Source organism: Sinocyclocheilus rhinocerous, unplaced genomic scaffold (assembly GCF_001515625.1).
Source record: "Sinocyclocheilus rhinocerous isolate Xijiao unplaced genomic scaffold, SAMN03320098_v1.1 scaffold1285, whole genome shotgun sequence".
In the NCBI taxonomy this organism is placed as follows: Eukaryota; Metazoa; Chordata; class Actinopteri; order Cypriniformes; family Cyprinidae; genus Sinocyclocheilus; species Sinocyclocheilus rhinocerous.
The window spans coordinates 1571882-1593012 of NW_015645559.1; the positions used below are offsets into that span (position 1 = coordinate 1571882).

Here is a 21131-nt window from a genome sequence, read left to right on the forward strand (position 1 = left end):
TGATTCCCATTCACTTCCATTATATGACTGACGGACTGCAACGGTTTGAGTTAAAAATCTTTGTTTGTGTTCTACTGAAGAAACAAAGTCACCAACATCTTGGATGCCCTGGGGGTAAGCAGATAAACATCAAATCTTCATTTTTGGGTGAACTATCCCTTTAACAAACTTTGCTTTTCTAGTAAAAAATCACAGTTATTTGAATATCTTTGAATTCTTTTGAATTCATTTAAATTCAAATTGCATTTCTGCATCCTGTCAGGAATGGACTTGGAATTCTGAATTCTGAATGGTGCACAACGGTCAGGGTCCAAGAACCGGTCATGAAACGTTAAAAAGAGTCCCACTGCCCATGAAATAAGTCTATCATTCTCATGAATTCCTCTTGAAATGTCTAAAACATGCAGTGTCCTTCAAGACGGATGACATGCAGTATCTACCCCAACGTACGGCCACCCAGCGCCATTACAGGGGTGCCGAGTCTTTTCACCCGCTCCAGTGTCGAGCACACAGGCCTCCCACGAGGAACCCAGAATCCAGCTGACATCACAAGCTGTTTTGTTGGCCGTAATGAATCCAGTGAATGTGAAAGGAGATAAAAGGACAGCTCCAGAGAGAGTGAAGGATGGTCACACTGTGTGGCTAATGTTCTGAAGGCTTTCACTGCGGAGAATGGGAACAATGGGAGCAAATGGCAGGACAATGACCAGTGTTTTTGTCCACTCAATTTGTCTGAGGTCCTTCAACCTAATCACATTCACTCAGAGTCATTTGAAGGTTTTGTTGGAAAGAGAAACTGCTGAGAGTTTGGGCCTGTGAACAAAAGGACAGAAAGGGGAAGAATCCTCATCTATCACCATGACAGCCGGACTTTTGGGTCCAGAGAATGGAGAGGATTGGAGAGAAAAGCCAACGTTTATTCTCTCAAAAAGTCATCAGACATGCTTGACCATCACGCGCATGAGAACAGCTTGAATTGTTGTTGAAGTTCTTTGTTAACGAGTTTTTGGAGGTTAAGTTTATACAATTGATGACAAACAGTTTTATAATTTGCTTTGTAAATACACTGGAAAAAATGTTTAGAAACAAATTTCATTCAGAAATTCCACATGCATTTACAAAGAAATGCAAGAAAAACATTGAATGAAATGAGAAATGAGAAATTTAGAAGTTGTATTTTAGTATTTTCGTGTAAAAACTTACTCCAATAATCTGTTTTATTTACAATCATTTGCTACAATGTACATTTGAATACGTAGTTGTCAGAGAAAATGAGTTTTAATTGTGGGAGTGTCTCTTTTAATAGAAAATAATTGAAATAATCCAAAATAACTTATTTTAAACTTCCTATTGTTAAGTTAATGTTAATTATGAATACACATGCAATGGAGAGGGAAACACATTCTGCAGGGTTTCAGAGCAGTTAACTTATTCTTAATGCGCTAAGATTAATGCACATTAGAGTTGTCCAAATGGGATTTTTAATGTCTCTAGGTGAGAACACCTTCGGTTACATATTACTGGCAATTTCTTTTTAATGCGTCTTTGTGTGTATCATGAAAGTTTCAGAGTGGCTTTACATGGTCAAGACAGGAGTTGACAGGACTCCTATAACACAGGCAAAATTCAAGCAATATCGCTCTAAACACATGCAACATGTAAAAATTCTTTACTGTCAAACAATTCTGTTATCATATTTTAAAGTTGATACCATTGCAATGCCTTGCCCTAGTGACATCCACTGTAAGATACACTCAATTCGTAGCTATTTTATGTTTTTGTGAATTGGTGGGTAATTTGTATAAATTTTTTTTGTACAAAATAATGCATGCATTTTCATATGGTCTGTTCACTCCCCAGTGACGGCCTTCATGCTTACCTTTTTTAAAATAAAAATGTTGTGTTCTCATACAATTCACAATGCAAAAATAAAACAGTAAAAAAAAAAAGGTAATTGTGACTTTTTAATCTCACAATTCAGAATTAGCTTTTCACAATTCAGAAATAAAAATGAGAATTGAGAGATGTAAACTCAGAATTCTGAGAAAAAAGTCTGAATTTTGAGATGTGATAAGAGTTATTTTTCATGCATTTCTGACTTTTTCTCTCAAAACTGCAAGATATAAACAGAATTACGAGATAAAAACATGCAATTCTGAGAAGAAAACTCAGAATTACAAAATATAAACTCAGAATACTGACTTTTTTTCTCCAAATTATATATAAAGGTAATTGCAACCTTTTATCTCTCTCTGTTTTCATGCAATTGCAAGTATATACCTTGCAAGTATATACACTATCTTGCGTTTATAACTATATATCTCACAATTATGAGAGAAAAAGTCAGAATTGTGAGGAAAAAAGTCAGATTTGTGAGATAAAAAGTCACAATTACCTTTGTTATTCTATGGTGGAAGTGGACATCCATAGGGTTAGCAGTACTGCACAAATTCAATTCTACGAACTTGATGAATGAGAATAATTTTTAGTTGTAAACGACAGAAAATCACAGATGCTGTCAGCAGAACTTGGTTTGAACTGGGAAAATTCTTTGTTTGAACATTTTTAACATTTAAATGTATTAATAGTAATAGTATTACACTGTAAAAAAAATTCCATAAAATTTACGGTAAAAAAACAGCAGCTGTGGTTGCCGGAATTTTACTGTAAAAAATACAGTAGCAACATTTTAGGTTTTACGGTTTTAACTTACATTTACAATTAAATACCGTAATTTAATTAACTGATATAATGTTAATATACCATCCTATTGAAGTACTGAAATCTGTTTTTTACCTTTGTAATACACTCATGAGAAAGTCACATGATGAACCAAAGCCCATCACAAGCAGCTTTTAAATAATAACATATATAGAAGGTGCACGGTGTCATTAGTAGGGGAATTTACCGTTAACAATTTAACAGGTTTTTAATGTAGCATTTTTACAGTCTTTTACCGTTAAATTCACGGTCATTTTTTACAGTGTATAGTTAATAGTAATATTAACAGTGCTTTCTTTCCTTAAAATAAATGCCACTTGTTCTAATTATTTGATAAATACTGCAATGACATTCAAACATTTTTAAGAGTGCAAATAATTTTTGGTGCCACTGTGCATAATAATGTCAAAATATTGCAAATTCCACTTCAAATGACAAGAACAGGCATCCAAATCACAAGATGAATGTAACTCTGGCCTACTTCACATGCTTGAGTGTGTGTGTGTGTGTGCCATGAGATCATCGCTGTAAGGGAAGCATACCACATCTCTCTCATAATAATGGATCTGGCTATCCTTTCATATCTTCTCTCAATTTTTACGCATTACCAGAGTGTATTGAAAGTGCTTTTTCAATGAAGAAGTAAAGGCAAGCATTCCTTCTTGTGCACACCTTTGAACTGAACACAATAGGATCGTCTACTGCAAAGATCTCACACTTTTGTTTGTCCATCCAGGAGGAGAAAGGCCTACAGTATCGCTTACACTCCAGAGATGATGGTTACGATTACAGACAAAGCCACAAATGTTGAGGACAAGAGGCTGTGATTCGATGCCTGCTTGCCTAACACATTGCCTCTTGTTCTCAGTCAATCCAGGATTTTGCCTTCAGGTTAATTCCTTTATGCCCTAACATAACATAGTCTCAAAACACCATGGGACACGGATGACAGACTGTAAACAAATACCTGCTGTCACCTCCGGCACCAAATCTTAAAGCCATTACGGAGAGGGATGTAAAGTGACAACGTTTTTTCTTCTCCTGGTTACTGGAATACAGGGGCTTTCCCAGTTGTAATCAAGCCATATGGAAATGAAGGTTAGGTTAACATACTGCACCCTGTGACATGATTAGGGTTGTCAATTTAATATGTTCATCGAGTGTGATTTATAAAAAAAAAAAAAAAAAAAAAAAAAAAAAATGCTGAAAAAATCAAGCACTTGGATCTGTAAATTCCCTAAAAAAGCATTTTTCTTAAAATCGGCACAGTTCAAGCTTCATATTTTTGCTGGCAGATAAAATAAAATAAAAGAGATATTTTGAGTGATACCAAGTGGTTTAATCCAAATACAATAATCTGACATGACAGAACAATTGCAAATACACATTTTAACATAAATGCAAAGAATACAAACATGTACTTCTGACTTTTGAACAGCAAACACTGATTCTTCCAACCAGCAGAAACCATGCTGTCAATTCAAACAGAACACAAACCCAGAAGGGATATGACAACTTAATTCTCAAACAAATAACCAAGAAGTTAAAAAACATTGAATTCAGTTGTTTAATTGAAATGAATCTGTTGGGCTAAACTGCATTTCACAAAAATCTTTTGTGGCTGGTACTGCAACTTTCTCTTCTTTTACCTTTTAAAAACAAGACAATGAGCAGCAGAGAGAAGCTGCCGGTGTTGCTGTGTGCAGTCACTCAACATCCCTTTCATTCTCACAGACTCACAAAACAAATCATAAAAATAAAATCAAATAAAATCAGGGACAGCATTACATTTAACAGGCACATTAAACAAAAGTAAAGTTCAGGATTTTTTGTATTGCACAAGATTTCTTTGCCCAAGAAACAATGCAGCATTACAGCAATGATTGTTATCCAGCATTTGTTTTCAGTTTTTTGATTAAGGCAGACGGAGTATCAGAATCACAAATAATAATAAATAAACAAAAATAGGTGCTGTTTTTTGATTACTTTATAGAGCCCTCTCAGTACAGTGTTGTCTTAGTGTTTAAAGGCCTTATTGTTGCAGTCAGAATCATCCGTCATTGTGGTTCATGTAGTATAAAGGCACCGGTCTAGTTCATAGCATAGTGTTTCATTAGAGCAAAGGCAAGCTATCTCTTTGGCCCCTAGCAGTCCTGGTACTACACTTACACATTAAGGCACATATTAATAATCATAACACACAGTGGTGTACAGTCTCTAGCCTATCATACTGGAGAAATCAGAACGCTGGTGTATGCAGTCCTCTGGTGTGATTGCAGCTCTGTGGTCTCGGAGTCATTGGCGTGAGCGTTCAGTGTGAGCGCATGCACACGTCTCCGGCTCGGCTCGGCTCAGCCTGGTGTTGTGGGCGAGGAGGCGGAGCTTGTGCCCGCTGCCCTCCACAGGAGGAGGATGCTGGGCGTAGTTGTGCACTGTGTACATCAGGCTCTTTACGGGCCGTTATAAAGCTGTCTCGAAGATAACCAAGCTGCCATCTCTTGTGGTGGCGAAGCCGTTGAGCTGGTGGACTGGACTGCGGTTCATGTACGCCTGCCAAAGAAAAGAAAGAGAGAACATGGTTAGTGTGATGTACACTAAGGGTCAAAAGTTTGGAATAATTCAATTTTTTTATTAAAAAAATCGTATACTCACACTAAGGTTGCATTTATTTGATTAAAAATATAATAAAATCTGTAATATTATGAAATAATATTACAATTTAAAATAAAGGTTTTCTATTTAAATATATTTGAAAATGTAATTTATTCCTGTGATGCAAAGCTGAATTTTCAGCATCATTACTCCAGTCTTCAGTGTCACATGACCCTTCAGGAATCATTCTAATCTGCTGCCCAATTATTAATAATGGTTAACAGTTTTTGCTGCTTAATATTTTTCTGTAAATTATGATGCATCTTTTCAGGATTCTTTGGTTAATAGACAGTTCAAAACAACAGCATTTCTTTGGAAATATATTTGCAAGATTACAAAATATATTTTTATCACTTTTAAATCAATTGAATGCAAATAAAAGTATTCATTTCTTTTTTTTATCTGATTGAATGGTAGTGCATCACAGTTTCCACAATAAAATTATGCAGCACATCTGTTTTCAACACCGGACTATAATAAGAAATGTTTCTTGATCATCAAATCAGCATATTAGAAAGATTTTTGAAGGATCATGTGACACTGGAGACTAGAGTAATGATGCTGAAAATTCAGCTTTGCATCACAGGAATAAATTACATTTAAAAATATATTCAAATAGAAAATATTTATTTTAAATTTTAATAATATTTCAGAATATTAGTGTTTTTACTGTATTTTTGATCAAATAATTGCAGCCTCGGTGACCATAAAAGATATTCAAAACATTCAAAAACATAAAAAACAAAACATAAAAACCATTTTAAAATATAATAAAATAGGAAACAATTTTTAAAAATTTTAATAAAATTACTGTCTTTTTAACAAATAAATGCAGCCTTGGTTAGCATAAGAGACTTCTTTCCAAGATCGTAATCATTCCAAACTTTTTGACCAGTAGTGTATGTGACCCTTTAATGAGACCTGGAAACGGATGAAAGGAATCACTCTGTTCCCAAACCTTCCCTGACAATGCTTTTCTAAACACAGGGGACGGAACACAGCAGGCTGAATGGAAGTAAAAATCCCCTCTTATTTAATATCATCATTATGCAGTAATCAAAACCTCTCATTGTATTTAAAAGCACCCATGGCTAACAATGAGCGCAAAGACAAAAAGAAGAAAAAGCACCTCAGGTGGATGTGTGCTTGAAAGCCCCGGCGGTCAGCTCCAGAGGGGCCGGCGTGGAGAATGAGCTCACCGGCTGAAGGAGGCGGAGAGGAACCCGATCCGAAGGGAGAACAACATGCCGCCGAGGAGGGGGAATCTAATACTGACTGACAGCACAAAGGCCTGGGCTCTTTCAGACACACTGTATTGTGGCTTTCTGGCACAGGTACATGTGGCACATATTTGGCGATCGGACAGAGAGACTTCACAGCGATATGCAGTGCTCTGCTCACCTGTTTGGCGGTCTGCAGCAGAGAGGCCGCCTCTGCCTTTCCCGTCTGCTGCACCATCTTGTAGAAGATCCCGTTCTGGTTCTGTAGGAGAACGTGAGGGGCATCGTACTCGTGGATTCGACCTGCATCCAGAACCTGCGAGAACACCAAACATCTGTTTCTGATATCCTGAAAACTGGTTCTTTTCCAGAACCGGTTACATGAAATAAATATTAGAACCTAACAATGTGATATTTGGACCTGGTATCTGCAGCAAATTCATGAATGAATGACTCGTATGAACTGATTCTTTTTACTGAATCAATCAAAAAGACTCAGTCAGTCAAACTCACGACTTACAGCTTTGAGTCTAATGACTCACTCACTGACTGACTGAATGAATCAGTCGTAATACAGTCGTTACTTTCATCACGGTCAACCCAAAATGAAAAAACTGCTGCTGTGATATATGCATTTAAGGTTTGTGAGACTTAAAAATTGTGTAGTTACTGATTTGCGGTATTTAATGCTAAATTTATTATGCCGTTTTGATGCTCCAGGTATATAGTTCCCCATATATAGTTTTGTTGTATGGTAAAAAGCAGCATGAAAACGTAAACTTCAAAACAACTTCTTTTAAAATTTTTTTGAAGAAACATGCAGGTTTGGAATGATATGATTGAAAAGTAATGTAAGTTAAAGGGATACTCCACCCCAAAATGAAAATTTTGTCATTAATCACTTACCCCCATGTCGTTCCAAACTCGTAAAAGCTTCGTTCGTCTTCGGAACACAATTTAAGATATTTTGGATGAAAACCGAGAGGCTTGTGACTGTCCGATTGACTGCCTAGTAAATTACACTGTCAAGGTCCAGAAAAGTATGAAAAGCATCGTCAGAATAATCCATCTGCCATCAGTGGTTCAACCGTAACGTTATGAAGCGACGAGAATACTTTTTGTAGGCGAAGAAAACAAAAATAACGACTTTATTCAACTGTCTCCTCTGTGTCTCTCCGAATCACTGTAGCGCCATTTTGGAGAATATCCGCTGAACGCAAGCAGCGTATGCTATTCAGTGTCAGCCGTGACACAAAGATACGTTTTCTATGTGTATTTACGCTTTGATTTGAACGAAAACAGCGCATCCATGCAGCGCGGCTGACACAGAATAGCGTACACTGCTTGCGTTCAGTGGTTTTTCTCCAAAATGGCGCTACAGTGATTCGGAGAGACACAGAGGAGACAGTTGAATAAAGTCGTTATTTTTGTTTTCTTCGCGTACAAAAAGTATTCTCGTCGCTTCATAACGTTACGGTTGAACCACTGATGGCAGATGGACTATTCCGTTCCGAAGACGAAACAAAGCTTTTAGGGGTTCGGAACGACATGGGGGTAAGTGATCAGTAGGCGCGTTTCCATTACCCTTCAAATTGCGCAAATTGACTTTGTATTAAACTATGCATACATACATACATGATGCAGGTTTTGTTTATAGTTGTTTAAGCAACTTAATTATAATTGGTTAATAAACATTATTTTAAACATTATGCACTTTTTCACAGATAGTCATGTTATCTTTGAATAGCTTTGAATAAACCTGCATTAGTAATATTTTGCTAGATGCGCCCTCTTGTGGTCTCAGAAGAGAAGCCAAAAGCTTTTCTTCACCCTAACTCAAATTATACGTTTTAAATTCTAATATAATTCTCTTGTGGCCTCAGAAGAGAAGCCAAAAGCTTTTCTTCACCCAAGCTGAAATTATGCATTTTAAATTCGAATTTAATTCGAATTTTGATAATATTTAAGTACAAAATCCAAATTTAGTTTTTCAGCCATTTTGACAGCCCTAATTCCTTTAACCCTCACAATGCATTCAAAATCTGCATATGATTTCATAACTTTATATTTTTCAATTAAAACCATATTGTATCTGATCTGATAACTTCTCATAACCATGTTATTTACCACTTTAATTTTTCATTTAAAAACTGATCAATTCTTTGAAAATTTAAATTTGACATGAATTACAAAAAAATAACTGATGCGAGAAAAATATTTTTTTTAATTCAAGAGAAATGTTATTTGAAAATATTATTTGAAATTTCTAAAAACCTATAATCTCTCAATTACCAGTATTATTCCTTTAATCTTATAACTCATGAGTGCTAAAATAAATAAATAAATAAATAAAATAATAATAAAATCAACATTACTCCAGAATTCAAATATAATCATTTTACTTGAATAAACTTTCAATTTCAGATGACAAAGAAGTGTGTGTGATAGGTGAATAGGTGTGAAAATTCATGTTTATTAAAAAAATTCAGTATGGGAAAGAGGCTAAATATATTTTACAAAGCTATTTTTGAGCCTGAAAGCCTGATTTGATGCTTCGGTTAAAATGGACCTGAAAGATACCTTTTTTTAAATTTTTTTTTATTAAATGATGCGTGTTGGCTCATTTTGAAGATTGGTTGCTCTCTCTATCTCTTTAGATAGCCTTGGCTCCTTTGCAAAGACTCTTCCAGGTTTACACATCTCTTCCAGGTCTAAATGGACCTGAATGCATTATGATAAAGAGCTCCATCTCTGCACTCACCAGGATGCGGTCGCTGTCTATGATGGTGTTGAGTCTGTGTGCGATGGTGAGGACGGTGCACTCCTTAAACTTGGCTCGGATGGTTTTCTGGATCAGCTCGTCTGTCCTGTAGAACGCAAACAGTTCTGTCATATCTCTTAAGAGTGGCTATATTCGTTTGTATAAACAATCTCAGAGCCAGGTCAAAGACTCACCGAGGGTCCACGTTTGCGGTGGCCTCATCAATGATAAGAATCCGGTTCTTCCTCAGAATGGCCCGAGCTAGACAGACGAGCTGCCGCTGACCCACACTGAAGTTTGATCCAGACTCAGCCAGTTCGGTCTCCAGTTTAGCAGGCAACTCCTCCACAGCAGCCTTCAGCTGGACCTTTGAGCAAACAAAGCTCAGATTCACTCCAAGAGCTGGACTTTGAGATCGCTTAATAATGCATTACATCTATAATCATCACGTAAGTCTACTGGGGAAAAGTTCACATCAGAAAATGTTTAACCAAGATCTATATGGTTCATCACATGCGGATAGTGTTAAATAAATATTATTGATCAGACTACACAAATCTAACATTTGTGATGAGATTGAAATGTGGAGAAGCAAATTACATGAGCAACACAGTGCACATGTTTTTTATGCTTTAAAACATGTAGAAAGATGATGTACATAAGTGTTTCCCAGTTTTTTGTTTGCCGAAAACCTTGGAGCTAAAATATTTACTTGAAAACATTTACCCTAAGATTTTAATGTTTTAACTTAAAAGCACATTCACATCATGGTTCTCTGTTGTCAGTTAATCATCATGTGAAAGCAAGTAATCAAATCAAATATTTTATATTTATAGCAAGTGTTTTATTTTTTATAGCGTGCATTTTAAAATTATTTACTTAAATTGGACGTTTTTAGCATTTCATTAATAAGAAATCCATTCACAAGTGGATGTTTGAAGCACATGTAAAAAACAACTGACCCCTCTGAGATGATCAGGAGTGTAACCTGTATAAAATGTAGTTTTGGCCTACAATAATATATCATCCCTGCACGCCTCTATTACACTGAGTGTGTGTTCACCTCTTTCAGAGCGTTCCATAAGTCATGGTCTGAGTGCTGGCTGAAGGGGTCCAGGTTCTTCCTCATGGTTCCTGTGAACAGCACGGGATCCTGGGGGATGATCGACATCTTCTGGCGGAGGTCGTGCAGGCCGATCTCAGAGGTCAACACTCCGTCCACTAAGATTTTACCCTCCGGCTCCATCAGACGAAACAGCGCTGAAATCAGGGAGCTTTTCCCTGCACCGGTCCGTCCAACGATCCCAACCTGATCAATGCAGAGCAGAAAACATCAGTGCACACTACCTGACAGACTCTGACATGAGGCTCTGGAGCTGCGGCGCTGGACTCACCTTCTCTCTGGGTCTGAACATGGCCGAGATGTTCTTGAGGACGACGGGTCCATCAGAGCTGTAGGAGAAGTTGACCCTGTCGAAGGTTATCAGGCCCCGATTGGGCCAGTCGGGAGGGGGGCGTTTCTGGGTTTCCCAAGGTGCTTCGCTTTCCAGCTCTGTGTATTCGACAACTCTCTCCACTGACGTCATCTAGATGGACACATTATTCAAAAAGCAAATCAGTTTGTTAACTTGTCGGGTAGATTTAAAATATGAATCAATTTAGCTCAGGCAGAAAAACGTGTGCATCACACTGCAAGGAACTGTCAGAGCTGAAACGCTCTATATAGGCAGCAACTCACACACACATCACAGAAACAGCGCTTCTAATTGATTAGCATGTTGTTAAGCAAACAATCCAATACTCCCAATAAGCAGAGTATTTTCAGTACTAAATAAAACAAACATATATTCGTGCATGTCAGGTCCAGATCTCAAGAGTTTCTTACAATAATTATGCTGCTTTTTGTAACAGCTTTCACACAGAGAGGACATTTATTATGCTAAATGTTGTTTTGTTTTGAACAAATCTCTAAAAACCAAGCTGAGGAAGAGGTACACTACCATTCATAAGATTTGGGTCAGTAAGATTTTTTTTAGAACGGATGCGGTAAATTGATACAAAGTGTAAAGTAAAGACTTTTACACTGCTATTTTTATCCCAAATAAATATTTTCCCACAAAAGTAGTATTAAGCAGCATAACTGTTTTCAACACTGATAATAAATAGAAATGTTTCTTGAGCATCAAATAAGCATATTAGAATGATTTATGAAGGATCATGTGACTCTGAAAATTCAGCTTTGCATCACGGGAATATATTTCAATTTAAAATATATTAAAAACAGAAAACGGTTATTTTAAATTGTAATATTTCTTCACAATTTTACAGTTTTACTGTATGTTTTTATGAAATAAATGCAGCCTTGATGAGCCAAAGAGACTTCTGTCAAAAACATAAATATATTTTACAGACCCCAGAGTAGTGGAAATGCGGTGGAAATTCAAATATTAGGTTCTTACCAGGTTCTCCACCTCGGCACTCTGTCTAACGCCCCACTGGAACATTCCCATTAGGGTGACTGCATAAGACAAAGCCAATCCCACATCTCCTGCCTTCATACCTGTGAGACACAATCCATTCACATACTGGTGTCAAAAAAGCTGAAAAGAAACAAAGTCGATCTAAACCCCCATAAGGATTTTCCCACTGACAGTTTCAAATCAAATGTGGCAAACTGACAATTAAAGACCATTCATTCTTGAGACATGGCACATCCTGAGTTGAGCCTGACCGATATGGGTTTTTTGGGGGCCGATACCAATACCGATTTTAGGGAGAAAAAAAAGGCTGATAACTATATATCGGTCGATATTCTTTGTGTATATTATAGTACAGTACCAGTCAAAATTTGGGACACTCTCCCATGCGTGTGTTCAAACTTTTGACTGGTACTATATATAGAATACAGTATATACATAAACAGAATATATATACAAAAACAAATTTTTTGCAATGATCACTCAAATGTGGTGATCAAACACTTATAATGACGTGACAAAGATATGTAATGGAGGCAGGGCATTTAACAATTTAACAAACTTCATTGTCCAAAATGAGTCTGACATCAGTGCACTGAACAGTAAAGTTGAAGTTTATTCAACTTTATTTCAATTCAATTCCATTCAACTTTATTCCGTTGAAGTTTATTTCACTTCGGAACATTAATTCACAGATCTGCGCTACTGTCTTCACACACAGACGAAAATTACTAGAGAAGTGTGAAGTTTGACTGTAAATAAATACAATTTAAATTAACATCTCGCGCACTTTAATGCCCTTTGAATGTAACGTGTACGTTCCCTCGGAACTGGAATCATGGCGGAATATCATGTGAAGTCCACTTCGCAGGGCACTTACAGTCGAATAAGACAACGCATGAATGCTGCTGCCTGGAACAAAAGACCTCCTTACTGAAGTGAAAGTGTTGGCTGGTGTCACTATCTCGCGAACACTATCTCCACCAAATTTGGGCGATCCCTTCAGCTCGAGGAGCCCTCTCGAACACCACCCTCCGCGTGTCGGTAGCCCCCCGGGATCGCCAGATCGGTCGGCGCCCGACAGTGAATTTAACCGCCTGTAACTCCCGGACCCCGGGGGCTATCGACGCGGGGGTGGTCTCATTCGAAAGGGGGCCTCGAGATGTACACTCAATTTGGCGTTCGAGAGGGTTCCTCGAGCTGAAGGGATCCCCCGAATTTGGTGCGGATCCGCCGCATCGTTACAGCGATATGGCCGTTCAAATTTCAATGGTATTCTAAGCTTTAAAGCGTTTCATCCAGGTCGCCAGTAGCAAACAATGGAGCGCGCTCTGCTGGATAAACTACGTAATTACACCATTTACCGGCATCTTATCTGCGTTTTATGTTCTGTAAAAAAAATTTCATGATATCGGTGGCATATCGGCGGCATATTTGCCGATACCGATATATATGCGACAGGCTCATATCGGCCGATAAAATTGGCAACACGATATATCGGTCAGGCTCTAATCCTGAGACCTGAAACATTTTCAATTTCAAAGGAAACAGATGTTTACCAGACCATCCTTAACACAAATGTATCATATCATTCCATTTTCTCTTATTAAATTTGATCAAAATTATGACATTGTCACTTCATCCTTCATGTAGAATACATTATTGTTTATCACACTTAAGAAAAACAAAACAACGTGTAACATTACCATTCAAAAGTTTGGGTAAAAAAATATCTTATGGCTGCATTTATTTAATAAAAAATACAGTAAAAACAGCAGAAGTGTGAAATATTACAATTTACAATAATGCTTTTCTATTTTGATATATTTTAAAAATGTAATTTATTCCACTCACAGTCACTTTTGATCATGATTTTGATTTAGGCCGAATGCATCTTTGCTGGATAAAAAGTACCTATTTCTTTTAAAAAAATTACATACCTCAATCTTTTGAATGGTGTATATATAATGTATTCATAACATATAAATATGTATTTTTGAATGATAGTTGTTCATTTTAAAAATCTTTTAAGTTTTCACAGCTTTTTTTGTCAGATATTTATAAAATGTGTAACATTACTCCTCCAAGTGCAGGATTCAGTGCACTATCACTGTAAAAAACCATTCAACACTGTGTTTTGGTTAGTAGTGTGTTTGCTGGATATCTCACTGTCTTTAAGAAGAAGGCATCCAAAGGCTGTGATGGTCACAAACACTGAACACATTCCATCCAAGCGCACTGCAAACCAGCGTGAAGTGGTCAAGAACAGGAACCAGGCCTCTGCAGGAGCACACAAAACATTTGAAACAACACTTTAATAAAGCCAACAGCTAATCGGAGTCCTGCAAGTGGCCTAATCCTTTACGGACCGGAGTGCAGATCCTGATGGGCATCAAACGTTTGCTGAAACCTTTCCTCCGCTTTAAAGGCACGAATGGTCCAGAGGCCTTGCAGTGAGGATGACAGATGGGAAAATACAGGACTTCGAGCTGTAGAAACATAAATATAGCGTCATCAACACCAGGACACACAACAAAGCTGCTCTGAAGAAACATTACTGAAGACAATATGTGACCCTGGACCACAAAACCAGTCTTAAGGGTCAATTTTTCGAAATTAAAATTTGACAGGAGACACTTACTAGTGGATTCAATGCGCTTGACGTCTCGTGATGTCCGCAGGAAGTAGCGGCGTAGAAACAGGAAGGCGATCAACAGAGGAATCACAGGAATCAGAATCCAAGGGATGACGGAAGATGCCACAGCAATGACTCCAATGATTTGCAGAAACACCTGTTAGTGGATGAAAGCACGAAAGAGGGAGAGATATACACAATTAATTAACGTAATTCATTTAAAGTAAAAATATATACATTTATTAAAATAAACAAACAGCAAAATAAATTGTGTTTTAGATGAGAAGTGAGCTGTAGAAACACTGCGTCACAACGGTTGACTGCTGGGTCATTAAAGCACTTTGTGGTTTTGGTTGCTCACTTTTAACCACAAACACTTATCAAAGAACACAGAAGAAAAACAGCCAGGACAGCACGACTCGACACTTTCTGAGATCTCATTCAAATAACCCTTAACAACTTAAGGTTAGTGTTGGGATGAGCACAGACTATAGTGGAACAGAAACTGACAAAAGCATTACTGTACTTGTGATTTTAGGACTGGTGTAGAAGAACCTCAATAACGTCAAAGTGAGATCTCTCTCCTGCTTTTGACTGCTTTTCAAGAAACTGCTTTGGTCGCTTCATCGGCGTGCTCCCGTTCAGAACGGATACTTGCATGCTGTGGTATGCCTATTACTTTATTAAAATACTATCTGAAACTGTACATGTGTTACATTTTTAATTCATAGCGGCATCCAGTCATCATCTTGGAAATAAAATGGAAAATTTGCAATTGAATCCATTTTTTTTTCTCGTTAAAATACCTAAACTTTTGGTAATCCAAATAATGCTGAAATCTACAGCTGATATTACTTACAGTTCAATTATCACACTATAAATGGAAGATCGAGTATATTGTTTATACTCCATGTACACCAGGGGTTTTCACTCCAGAGGCCGGGACCCACTAGGGGCCCTCAGCAAACTTCTGAGGATGACTTAAAATGACTTTAAAAATAGGCTAAAACAACTAATAATCAAGATATTTCTTATTTCAAGTTGGTCCACCTTAACAACTGTTTTTACTTTTCTTTTTTTCCCACACAGTCTTGAAAAACTTGGATATACTGCAACTGTATGAAGTTTTCTATAGATTTCTACACCTGGAAAAGTAATGAAAAATTAATAAATATTAATATAATAATTATAACAAATATCCATAAATGTTTTATAAAGAATATACACATTTTTCTAGTGATTTAAAGTTCTAAAATATTTTATTGCTGGAAATTAAAAAGTTAAAAATTAGTAAAAATATTAAAAAAAATGTTTTATCTTTAATCCTTATGCAGTAAATCATGAACAAAGTATTACAAATACATTAGTTAAAAAGAGTGGGAAACTTGAACATTCAGCTCTTAAAAATTTCGGAATCTTTAAATGTACAAGTAAAATGTACAAAAACTAAGAATTTCTATAGATTAAAATTGTAAAAAAAATAAATAAATAATTACATTAGATTCACCAGAGGAAACATATTTACCTACACTGAGTCAAAAAGTTTGAGAACTACTGGTATAAACGCCACATTTGGCAAAAGTAGTGAGTCATAATCCTACAATATATATTTTCCTTCAATACTTCTGGGAATCACTCATTTACACGTTCGGAAGCTGTAATCACAATGTGACGTGACTGGGGTTTATTGCCGTTCATCTTGTAAGCGCAATCATTCCGTCTTCAAGGCACCAAAACTGTATAAATAGTACAAGCAGAATAGTAGTAAGCTATTTTTTAGGAAGTATTCAACAATGCATGCTGACTTTGCTGACACACTAAAGGGAACCAATAGTGAGAGAGGACTGTGGGAAAGACTAAGTGACTGCAGTGTTTTCTCATCCTAAGAGAGAACAAGGAGGATTCTGCTGCCCCACACAATGAAAAGCTCCTTAAATGAAAGACTATTGTACTTCCAACTCAGTCTGTCAAGTTTCAGACAATAGCGCTCTGAGCACATAAAGTGACGCCTGTCACCCACGTATTGACCACATTGTCATTCGCCAGGGAAAAAGCCACAATATGTTGTTGGTCTACAACACTTGGTTTACCAGAGCGAATAATGCATATGGCCACAAGTGATGGGTGTTCTAATACAGCCACGTCAGCATGTGCAGATTATGTGGTGTTTAACAGACACTGCACTGCAAAACGTACCTGGATAAAATCAACAAATGTCCACGGAAGTAAGGAATCAAGGTGGCCGATGTCTTTGGCGAACCGGTTGAGGATTCTTCCTGAAATGACAAGGGAAAAGCCATTCAGAGAACAAAACTGCTTCCAGAACATTGCCAAAAACACCAAACATTTTAACTAGATTTAACTAGACAGGACAGTGTGAAGAAAATGATGAAAAGCCGATTCACTGATAATTTATATTTAAAAAGCCTTTGTAAAATCAAAGTCATGTGGTGCGACCGACATGCAATAAATTAATAAATAAATAAAAATAAAATAATTATTAAATGAAATATTTAAATAAGTCAACAAGTCTGAAAAATAAAATGAACTTTTTAATTATGATATTTAAAAAAAAGTCTAAAATCAATAATACAATTTAATAAAAATAATAAAAATAAATTATATTTAATGAACTAATATTTCAAGCTATCTGTAAAAAATAACCTTGACAAATAAAAAAAAAATATTAAAAATAATGATTACACTAACTTGTTCAGAAAAATGTGTTGTTACTTTAAAAATGTGTTATTACTAGAGCCCGACCGATATGGGATTTTTGGGGGCCGATGACGATATTAGGGAATAAAAAAAAAAGACAGATACCGATATATCGGCCGATATTCTTTATGTGTAGGCTATATTATAGTACAGTATAGTCAAAAGTTGGGTAACTGTGTAGGACAAGCAAGCTACTGCCAAACCAACAGGCAGGTTTATGCAGGAAGCACAGCTTTTCAAAATGTAAACATCTAAAATTAATAAATAATAATATATATTATATATAATATTTTTTTTCACAAACTCTGTGTTCTCTGCCGTCTATTGAACTGCAGAAAGATACTAACTTTTCAATCTGCTACGTTACTGACTGTACTGACAAACTATGCTGACACCGTGTCTGTGCCGCAACAGGATGCAACAAAGCGACTGTTGAAAATCATTTGAACTTTGTGTCAGCACATCATAAATAGAACGAGGCATCAGTTTACTGAATCCGGTGTAGACAACAGAATGGGTTCTATTCTACACCGGAAGCGAGCGGCTTCTGGCGCAATGTGATGTGACCGATGTGATAAGCATGAGTTCTGGGCTGCGGCGCGGCCGGTAAACACCAGCAATGAGTGGCTGCGATCAGCTCCGGTGGCCGTAACACAGGCTTTAATGTGCCGCAGATGCGTGCCGTGATGCGCAGATCAGCTCTAATCTCTAACATCACTGAATCTGCTGTTAAAATGAACCATCCATTCATCATATCATCATGCAAAACTAAGAATTAGAATCATTGTAATGTGACGATCAAATATAGGTGCGGGTGGGTGGCGGGCGGATAATTTAATCTGGGTTATACGTTCTGTAAAAAAAAAATTTCATATCGGCGGCATATTCGCCGATACCGATATATCGGCGACAGGCTCATATCGGCCGATAATATCGGCTAAACGATATATCGGTTGGGCTCTAGTTATTAACATCAAGTATAGCATAAAATTTCAACATTTTTTTTTCTGAAAACTGTAAAAAAAAAAATAAAAAAAAAAAGTTTTTCATAACCATATGAAACCAACATGAATAGAAAGAGTACATTTTAACTAGATACCAAATTAGTTTTAAAATCTCTCCTTTTCTTTATCTTGGACAATCTTATTCAGGAATAGTGACAAAAGCATCGCTGATTAAAAAACAGGCTGAAATGCTGACAGTGACATGCTGTGCAAACTTTTCTGTTGCATTATTTTATCAATAACAATCCCATATTGCCATTTACTTCTTATCTAACTGGTCATGATAATTCTGGCTATAAAGGCCTTTAAAGTATGATAGTGACTGGGAGGATAATAAATGGCAGATTAAACACAAATAATGCAAACAAAGGAGAACTCAATCAACATCGGCACCATGCTGGATATCTGTTTGTCATTTGTCAGAAATGTTTATGGCTAATGATGCTTCGATTACAAGTCCCGAAGAACTGGCAGACATTATAAACACCCACTAGTGTTAACCATTCTCTATTAGCAGAGAGCATAGATTACATAGATTACCAGAGCGCCGAGACACAGGATACGCTAGTTGTGTCAACTAATCCACATCACAAGCTTATTCCCGCCATAAATGCTTCCACAAAGTATGTGATTTCTGCGAGTGCCTCCCGCTGTAATTGTGCCTCGTGTGTGCACCGCTGATAACAGTATCGTGAAAAAGGGCTCCAACTGACTCTTCAGCTGCCATAAAACTATCTATTAGACTTTTGAGACTTGTAAAAGCTCTTTTGCTCATGTTATCAATAGTAACACCCCGATAAGCAGCCCTCAATGACACAGAACCCAGCTTTGCTGTTTGCTCTTTAGAAGGTGAGAAAAAACTGCATTATACTGGCCATATCAGCCGACTTTGTCCTGCACGTTTAAATGCTGACCACCCATTATTAGGAATATAATATAATATAATATAATATATAATTTTTCCCCAAGAAAGCAACTAGACAGTTTGAGTGGTAATAAAGTGGCATCTCCAAAAAATAGCCTTTTCATTAATTATATAATAAAACTCTGAATAATTAATATATTATTATTATTAGATTTTTTTTGAAGATACCACTAAACTCTAAATAAATAAATAAATAAAACAAATAAATAAATACAGCGAGTCCAAAGTCTTGATGGCATCTCCAAATAATAACTTTTTATTAATTACATAATAACATTTTGGATAATTAGTAATATTAAATAATTTATATTTTACATTTATTTACATAAATATTATTATTGTTATTATTATTTGGAGATATACTTTGAAGATACCATCAATCGTTTGGACTTGTTCCACTGGAAACATTAAATAAATAAATAAATAAATAAATAAATAAATAAAGCCGAGTATTATTAATTTTTATGACGTGAATTGTTTTATATTTATATAATACAATTTTGGATAATTAACCATTTTCATTTTTTTAATTTTACATATATTTACATAAATGTAATAATAATAATAATTATTATTATTATTATTGGGGGATATACTTTGAAGATACCATCAAAAGTTTGGACTTGTTCCACTGGAAACCATACATACATAAAGTGAGTCTAAAGTTTTGATGATATCTCCAAATAATAACCCTTTTATTCATTTTTATATAATACAATTTAGGATGATTAATCATTTAATTTTTTTTATTTACATTAGGGCTGCACGATAAATCGCATGCGATATTTAACGCTCCCCTAACACACACACACACACACAATTATAAAAGGCTACAGCTCAGATTGTCCTAATGATGCTCCATGACTTATCAATTAAGAGCATTGTTTTCCAGAGATAAACACAAGAGGAACAGAAGGCAAAACAGCCTTTGACTTCACACACACACACACACACACACTTCAATCCAAACACTTGATGCTCAACACAGCAAATATACCTCCCTGCATGAGCAAAGGCCTCAAACGCTGCCGTTTACTCAACACTCCAGAGTTGAGTAAGCTATTTTATTCCAAAGCTATTTTATTTTATATCTGAACACTGTACATAAATGTTCAATAATGTTTAATAACAGCAATCCTTGCAAGAGGAAAACAAAAGACACTAAAAAAAATAAGTAGCAAAATGTTTTGTGAAAAACAAAAAATCTTTTGTTTGGACCTGTACCATGGTACTTTCAGGGTATTCGAACATGGTACCAATTCTTACAAAAGAAAAAAAAAGCAATATACACTAACACTGATACTACCATAGCACATAATACAATGGCAATAGCATGTAATAACACAACACATAAAGACTACTCTAAATACCATGTGTAGTCTTTTTAATTAGCTAGATGTATTATGAAGTATTATTGAGTATTGGGATTACTATTAAGTATTGGGATTTTAAGCCCATTGTATTTTAATACATTCAGGCTATGTTTTATATTAATTTAGTTTAAAAAACAAAACTGAAAATACAGATACGGCTACATGAAAACTTTAACGTTTACTTTGAACTTTAAATTTGAGATAATCATAAGAAATGTTTCTTGAGCAGCAAAACAGCATATCAGAATGATTTCTGAAGGATCATGTGACACTGAAGACTGGAGTAATGATGCTGAAAATTCAGCTTTGATCACAGGAATCAATTACATTTTAAAATATATTCAAATAGAACACAGTTATTTAAAATTGTAATAATAACAGATACATTTCATAATATGACTGGTTTTACTATTGGCCTATTATATATTATATTCTATAATATTACATATTATAATTTTTGATCAAATAAATGCATCCTTTGTTAGCATAAGAGACTTAAAGAGACCCAAACTTTTATCACAACACAGTAATAATTACACGCAATATAAATTCTCAGACACCAATTACATCATGTCCACTTAATTTTTACAAGCTGTCTATTAAAGAACAATCGATATGCTTGATCAAATTACTTAATATCAATGA

The 21131-nt window shown here is 36.0% G+C and overlaps 1 protein-coding gene across 1 annotated transcript in view; it reads right to left on the reverse strand.

Annotated features, from left to right (window-relative positions):
- Positions 1-4047: 4047 nt before the first annotated feature.
- The window catches only part of LOC107706621 (multidrug resistance-associated protein 4-like), a 61276-nt gene continuing 44192 nt past the window's right edge, over positions 4048-21131 (reverse strand). The window contains exons 19-29 of the mRNA XM_016510380.1: positions 16663-16742; positions 14473-14623; positions 14201-14320; positions 14001-14111; positions 11814-11914; positions 10749-10940; positions 10418-10663; positions 9549-9721; positions 9355-9460; positions 6775-6909; positions 4048-5271 (exon numbers count right to left, since the gene is read on the reverse strand). Coding sequence (XP_016365866.1) covers positions 5182-5271; positions 6775-6909; positions 9355-9460; positions 9549-9721; positions 10418-10663; positions 10749-10940; positions 11814-11914; positions 14001-14111; positions 14201-14320; positions 14473-14623; positions 16663-16742 — 1505 coding nt within the window. The 3' untranslated portion in view covers positions 4048-5181. The remainder of the gene's footprint in view (positions 5272-6774; positions 6910-9354; positions 9461-9548; positions 9722-10417; positions 10664-10748; positions 10941-11813; positions 11915-14000; positions 14112-14200; positions 14321-14472; positions 14624-16662; positions 16743-21131) is intronic.